General features: G+C 36.5%; 1 protein-coding gene across 1 annotated transcript in view; it reads left to right on the top strand.

Moving 5' to 3' along the window:
* Window positions 1-7,500, top strand: part of PolA1 (DNA polymerase alpha catalytic subunit) — a 19,838-nt gene that overhangs the window by 11,128 nt on the left and 1,210 nt on the right. Inside the window, exons 12-27 of the mRNA XM_043019781.2 lie at window positions 378-579; window positions 698-969; window positions 1,127-1,308; window positions 1,520-1,638; window positions 1,894-2,018; window positions 3,461-3,688; window positions 3,884-4,030; window positions 4,215-4,323; window positions 4,539-4,678; window positions 4,905-5,110; window positions 5,282-5,384; window positions 5,537-5,698; window positions 6,289-6,463; window positions 6,703-6,884; window positions 7,060-7,197; window positions 7,426-7,500. The exon at window positions 7,426-7,500 is cut by the window's right edge and continues 42 nt beyond it. Coding sequence (XP_042875715.2) covers window positions 378-579; window positions 698-969; window positions 1,127-1,308; window positions 1,520-1,638; window positions 1,894-2,018; window positions 3,461-3,688; window positions 3,884-4,030; window positions 4,215-4,323; window positions 4,539-4,678; window positions 4,905-5,110; window positions 5,282-5,384; window positions 5,537-5,698; window positions 6,289-6,463; window positions 6,703-6,884; window positions 7,060-7,197; window positions 7,426-7,500 — 2,565 coding nt within the window. The remainder of the gene's footprint in view (window positions 1-377; window positions 580-697; window positions 970-1,126; window positions 1,309-1,519; window positions 1,639-1,893; window positions 2,019-3,460; window positions 3,689-3,883; window positions 4,031-4,214; window positions 4,324-4,538; window positions 4,679-4,904; window positions 5,111-5,281; window positions 5,385-5,536; window positions 5,699-6,288; window positions 6,464-6,702; window positions 6,885-7,059; window positions 7,198-7,425) is intronic.

The raw sequence follows: 7,500 nt of genomic DNA, 5'->3' as shown, positions 1-7,500 counted from the left end.
TATATATATATATATATATATATATATATATATATACACACATATATATATATATATATATACACAACATATATATATATATATATATATATATATATATATATATATATATATACATATATATATATATATATATATATATATATATAATAATGCATGAAGGGGATGAGAACATTGGGTTAGAATGCAGAAAAATAAGATTAGGATGGGTGGGTTGGGAGGTCACTCATAGAGTGGTTGATTACCTTTTTATATTTGTCTCTTATTTGTTCTTTAGTTTATTTGTAAATAGCCTTTGGAAATTAAAAAGAGAATTTTCATTTTGAAAAGCTGAAGGATTTCTTTGTTACACATCACATTTATTTGATGCTTTGCAGGCTGTAGCTGTCAAGCCAGATCATGTATCTGTTGTTCCTGGTCTGGTACCTCCCCCAGTTGTGGTGATGACAATAGGTATGCGTACCACTGTAAACCCCAAGACTCACCAGAACGAGATTGCTATGGTGTCATGCCTTGTTCACCAAGATTTTCCTCTGGACAAGGCAGCACCACAACCACCTTTCCAATTGCACTTTTGTGGTAGGTCATTTTACAAAGGTTCTTGTTTTTATTTTCAGTTAAATAGTTTATTTGCACATTTAAGATGATATACTTCGAAATTAGGAAGGAATTTAATTTAGAAAGTCTTTCTTTCTAGCAATGTCACATCCCTCTGATGTCACGTGGCCCTGGGACCTGAAGGATGCTTTACCCAGATACAGATCAACAAAGATTGAGAAAATGGAGACGGAGAGAGCTCTCCTGGGCTTCTTACTGGCCAAAATCCACAAAATTGATCCCGACATTATGGTCGGCCATGATATTTATGGGTTTGATCTTAATGTTCTGCTTCATAGAGTGAATTCCAACAAGATTCCTCACTGGTCCCGTCTAGGTCGTCTAAGGCGTACACAGATGCCAAAGTTAACCGTGGGTATCTTGATATATATATATATATAATTTTTTTTTGTGATTAATCTGATAAATTTTCTTACTATTCTGTTGGTGAGAGAAGCTCTTGTCCAAATACCATGTATTTATTTCTTGAATTCTTGTTCCTGATACTCATTTGTATGTTTATTTACAGGGAAGAGGTTTTGCAGAAAGGTCAGCCATGTGTGGTCGTTTAATATGTGACGTAAAGCTTTCTTCAATGGAACTCATACGAGCCAAGAGTTACGAACTTGCTCCTTTAGTGAATCAAGTTCTTCGTATTCCTGAGACTGAGTGCAAGTCTTTGACAGTGGATGAAGTTAAGAAGATGTATGAGTAAGTATTATTCTTGAAGCAAGTGATGCAGAACTAAATCTTGTCTAAGATTCATTTCTTTATAGTCAGAGTTCATGTATACTTTTTCATGTGAATACTATTTCTGTGACAACTTGTAATGAATATAATGATGATTATAATTTTCATGATCATAGATTAGTATACATTGAATATTTTCCCCATATTGATATCTGTAACTTATTCCATCCAGATCATCAGCATCATTACTCCAGCTTGTAACAATGACCATGCAAGATGCGTCGTATGTCCTACGTTTAATGTGTGAACTGAATGTACTTCCACTAGCACTGCAGATAACAAATATTGCAGGTAATGTACTTGTGTGTGATTTTTTTTATTTAGTAGGGACATATTATCTCCCTTCTTTACCTAAGGTTTCCAAGCCAAGATATTTATAGAGATTGTATAATGTATAATGTATAATGTATAGATGTATAATGATAGAACATTGTTTTTGTCTGAAAATAAGTTGGAGTCTAGTGTGTTCAGAATACAAAAGTTTGATATAGTAGTTTCATTTGTAATCAATTTCACACTTCTATAATCAAATATATATTGCTACAGGTAATGTCATGTCTAGAACCCTGCTCGGTGGCCGCTCTGAGAGAAATGAATTCCTCTTGCTACATGCGTTTACGGAAAAGAACTTTATTCCTCCAGACAAGCAGTATGGTAAAGCTAATCAAAAGGTATGGTGCCAATGGACTTTTGAATCATTATGCTTGCAGTATTTCTTATACAGTTATTTTTTCCTTGGAATATTTCATTGACCAGTTGTAAATGATATTTGATATTATTAATCTAAATGCTCTTTGTCACATTAATTGATAGTAAAATAGTCACAGAGCCATGCTTTTAATGCAATAGAAAGGATTTGGTAGGAAATATTTACACATGCTGCACTTCTTGATGTGTGTGTGTGTGTGTGTGTGTGTATGTGTATGTGTATAACATGTTGAAATTTCTTCATTTTCTTGTAGATCTTGTATTATCATAACCCACCACTATTTCATCACATTGTTTCATATCCAGAAGAAATTGTCACTCATGTGTTTGACTATTTTTGCCCCTGTTTTTCTCTCTCTCTCTCTCTCCTCTCCTCTATCCCTATTTTCTCTCTCCTTTTTCTTCTCTCTCCTCTCTTCTTTTTGCTTTCTCCTCTCTTCTTTCTTCTCTCTCCTCTCTTCTTTCTTCTTTCTCCTCTCTTCTTTCTTCTCTCTCCTCTCTTCTTTCTTCTCTCTCTCTTCTTTCTTCTCTCTCCTCTCTTCTTTCTTCTCTCTCCTCTCTTCTTTCTTCTCTCTCCTCTCTCCTCTCTTCTCTCTCCTCTCTCCTCTATCCTCTATCCCTATTTTCTCTCTCCTCTCTCCTCTATCCTCTATCCCTATTTTCTCTCTCCTCTCTCCTCTCTTCTCTCTCCTCTCTTCTTTCTTCTCTCTCCTCTCTTCTCTCTCCTCTCTCCTCTCTTCTCTCTCCTCTCTCCTCTATCCCTATTTTCTCTCTCCTCTCTTCTTTCTTCTCTCTCCTCTCTCTTTTTATATATATATATATCTCCTCTCTCTCTCTCTCTCTCTCTCTCTCTCTCTCTCTCTCTCTCTCTCTCTCTCTCTCTCTCTCTCTCTCTCTCTCTCTCTCTCTCTCTCTCTCTCTCCCCCTCTCCCTCTCCCTCCCCCCCCCTCTCCCTCCCCCTCCCCCTCCCTCCTTCCACCCCCCCACCCCCCCCCTCTCTCTCTCTCTCTCTCTCTCTCTCTCTCTCTCTCTCTCTCTCTCTCTCTCTCTCTCTCTCTCTCTCTCTCTCTCTCTCTCTCTCTCTCTCTCTCTCTCTCTCTCCCTCTCTCTCTCTCTCTCTCTCCTCCCCCTCTCTCTCTCCCCCCTCTCTCTCTCCCCCCCCCTCTCTCTCTCTCTCCTTCCCCCCTCTCTCTCTCTCCTCCTCCCCCTCTCTCTCTCTCCTTCCCCCCTCTCTCTCTCTGCTTTCTCTCTCTCTCTCTCTCTCTCTCTCCTCTCTCTCTCTCCTCTCTCTCTCTCTCTCTCTCTCTCTCTCTCTCTCTCTCTCTCTCTCTCTCCTCTCTCTCTCTCTCTCTCCTCTCTCTCTCTATTTAAGCACCACTTTACATTATAAATTCTGTAATTACAGGTCGATGTAGAAGAAGACCCAGCTGAAGGAGAGGAAACGGGAGGGAAGAGGAGCAAAGGGCGTCGGAAACCCGCTTATGCTGGTGGTCTGGTGCTGGACCCAAAGAAAGGATTTTATGACAAATATATATTGCTCATGGACTTCAACTCTCTATATCCAAGCATCATTCAGGAGTATAATATATGCTTCACCACTATGGCTAGGGAATTAAAAATGGAAAACAAAGAGGTAATTGTGTCCAATAAACTATTGTTAAAAGAGAGCATCATTGGTATGATTATGAAAAAAAAAAAAAAAAAGTTAAGATGATGCACATAGGAGTTGAAAATTGCAAACTTTGTGGAATTGTCTTAATAATTATTGTTGCTTTATGAATGTACAATATGCAATAGTTTTTCATAAGGTCTTCTGTATATCTTTTAGGGTGAGGAAGATATACTACCAGATTTACCAGACCCAGAGCTAGAGGCTGGAGTTCTCCCAACAGAAATTCGAAAATTGGTTGAAAGCAGAAGACAAGTAAAACAGCTCATGAAACAGTCAGATATATCAAATGACTTGAAGTTGCAGGTTTGTATATTACTTAAGATTGTTAATGTTTAGTTCCTGTTCAATTTAAATTCACCAAGTTTTCATTTGCTTGTTTTGTTGGAGATTCCACTTGCAAAAGGGATTTTAGTTTGATCTTTTGATAGTCACTAATATTTAGTCATCGTGTGGTCACTAGATACATTTTTTCTTTCTTTGGCAACAGTATGACATTCGGCAGAAGGCTCTGAAGTTAACAGCAAACAGTATGTACGGTTGCCTGGGCTTTTCATACTCCAGGTTCTTTGCCCGTCACTTGGCTGCTCTTGTCACAGGTATGTAAAGAGAAAAGGATACATGACATACACATGTATTAACTTTGATAAAAAAATAACATTGAATTCAAAATAACTGAGTCATTCTTTGGATAACACTTGGGAAATTGTGTGTGATTGAGGTTGTCATATGTTAGTACTCATTTATTACTTATATGAGCTCTATAACCATTTTGAGAGTATGTCTCATGAAATCTGATGTTCTGCCCCCAAAGGAAAAGGACGAGAAATTTTGCTACATACCAGAGACCTTGTACGGAAACTGAACTTTGATGTCATTTATGGAGACACAGATTCCATCATGATCAACACAAACTGCACAGATTATGAGCAAGTTTTGAAACTTGGGCACAAGGTAAGTTGGACCATAGTTTTAAACCTTTTCATAGAGAATTTTTATATACATTTTTTTATATATTTATGCACTAAATGTATTCCCTGATGTAGTGTTGTACTGTTCAGGTTTTTTATTGTTTGTGATTTCCAATTTATTTCCATTTCTATTTTGTTTCAATTATTTTGTTTTATATTTTTTTTGTTTTGATATTTTATTAGAGTGTATTTCCTTCTTATTTACTCAGATTAAAGCAGAGGTGAACAAGTTGTATAAGCTACTAGAACTGGAAGTAGATGGTGTATTCAAGTATATGCTGCTGTTAAAGAAGAAAAAGTATGCTGCCCTCACAGTTACCAAGCTTCCCAATGGTCAGACAGTGACAGAACAAGAGTTGAAAGGTCTTGACATTGTGCGAAGAGATTGGTCTCAACTTGCCTCCGATTGTGGAAAGTGAGAAGATGAAAGAAATTTTATGTTCAAAAATATAATCAAGTGCTAAGGCAGCTACACATATCTATGTATTACATATTTTTCAATTTGGATATGTCAGAATTTATTTTCTAATATATAATTTTCAATTTGGATAAGTCAGATTTAATTTTCTGTGGTTTTGTTTTTCAGACACATTGTACAACAGATTCTGTCTGACCAGGGACCTGATGAGCGCATTGAGAACATTCATTCGCACTTGGAGAAGCTAAAGAATGATCTCAATGAAGGAAAGGTAATTGCTTTTAAGTATATACAACTTTTTATATATATTCTTTAGAGAGGCTGACTTTATTATTTAACATATAATTTTCCATAACCCATTCTGATTTATTTTTCATTTACACGTTCTGTTGATACTAATCTTGTCTGATTACCGCTTTTCAGATAGGGCTCGATTTATTAAGTATCACAAAATCTCTAACCAAGAACCCGGAAGACTATCCCGATAAGAAAAGTCTCCCTCACGTCCAAGTGGCCATTCGCATGAACTCTCGAGGAGGGAAGAAACTGCGGCAAGGAGATACGGTGTCATACGTGATCTGTGAGGTTAGTGCAGACATGAAGTTCTCTTGGCTTTAACTTGTTTGGGGCATTTATAATGCTTTAAAAAAAATCACACATGCAGATGAGTAATACTTTGGGTTTTGTAATACATTTTGTTAATATTATCATTATTTTTTAAGATTTAATGATCTTTAACTTTATTGATATGTAATCCATCTAGCAGCCTGTTTGCTACATGATATCAGTGGGGTAGGTGTGTATTTTACACCCCATAAAACATTGCATAATTGATATCATTATAATATCACTAAAGAATCATTTTTTAAAATTTATATCAATGGAGAAGTATTGTGTTTTTTCCAGTTTATCAATTGTGTACATTAGATCAGAGATTTATTAATTTTGAGATTTCAGACATACTTTATGGATAGTAAATAAAAATTTTTTTCTTTTTTATTCAGTGACACCGCTGTTTTCAGACTTATATACACACACACGCATACATACATGCATGTATCAACTTTTTGTTATTCTGAAAATAGAAAAAATTAAAGACTGTTCTTGTGTCACATGTTAAGTGACCATTATGGGAAAACAATGAATGAACCTCAATACTTTTTTTTTCCATATAGGATGGAAGTAATTTGGCTGCGACACAGAGAGCTTACCATGTGGATGAGTTAAAAACTAACTCCGCTTTAGTCATAGACAAGAACTACTATTTAGCTCATCAGATTCATCCAGTAGTTTCTCGTCTGCTTGATCCCATAGAGGGAACAGACGCGGCCAGAATTGCAGAATGCCTTGGTGAGTTTGCTAGAAGAGGCTAGAAAAAAGTGTGGTTTGTATCTGGTCAAAGTATTTTTGCAAAGCATTTGTCAATCATCATGTCCTTTCTTAATCAAGCAGGAGTTCTAATAGCTTATATTCTATCATTTTTAAAAGAAAAACCTGTAATAAATTTGTTCATACAATTTCTTTTAAAGAATATGATATTGCACGATAATTTGAACTGCTAATTTTAAGTGAATTTATTTCTTTTTTAGGGCTTGATCCTTCTGGTTATCGAGCCTCAAAGCAGTATGGACATGGAGAAGAAGAAGAAGACATGTCAACAACAGAAATACCAGATGAGGAACGGTATCGCATGTGTGAGAGATTCACTTTCCAGTGTCCCGGGCCAGAGTGCGACACCGTCATCACCATGGACTCGCCCTTCCGAGGAGTGGTTAGTTTTTATCTTCTTGTATCATTTTGTGTCTTGGTAATGCCAGATCATAAGTGTCTATTTAGTTAATTTTATGATCAAATTTGGCCTCGGCAAATATTAAGAACAAGGATGTAAGTTACTTGTTTATATCAGGTTGAATGTAGCATTACTGATGGTATTTCTTATGTTACAGGGAACTGGGATGAATTTAGAGGTGGCCCTGCAGAACTGTCCAAACCCCAAGTGCAATTTCCCAATCTACTCTCGCCTTGCACCAATTATCAACAAGCTGAATTTAGATATAAGAAAACACATCACAAAGTACTATAATGTAAGTGCAGTAGTCCTTTAACCAATGAATTTTATGTTCCTTGAAGAGAATGAGTATATTTTTGTAAATTATTCTTAAATTATGAATTAAGGTAAGACTGTATTTTTATGTCGTGTGTCTTTGCCTTAACTAATACTCCTAAATGAAGCTCACACAAACCTCGTATTATCATACACACAAAGGCAAAGGTGTAATCTAGTCACTGATGACTGATCCTCTTATCAATAGGGCTGGCTGATATGTGAAGACCCTGGGTGTAGCAATAGAACCCGGCGCATCCCCTTGCGTTTCTCCCGAGGATTC

The sequence above is a fragment of the Penaeus japonicus genome, unplaced genomic scaffold, assembly GCF_977035675.1.
Source record: "Penaeus japonicus unplaced genomic scaffold, GWHDUDI00000001_assembly GWHDUDI00000016, whole genome shotgun sequence".
Taxonomy (NCBI): Eukaryota; Metazoa; Arthropoda; class Malacostraca; order Decapoda; family Penaeidae; genus Penaeus; species Penaeus japonicus.
The sequence above is the reverse complement of the archived record's forward strand: the minus strand, read 5'-3'. Positions and strand labels throughout refer to the sequence as shown.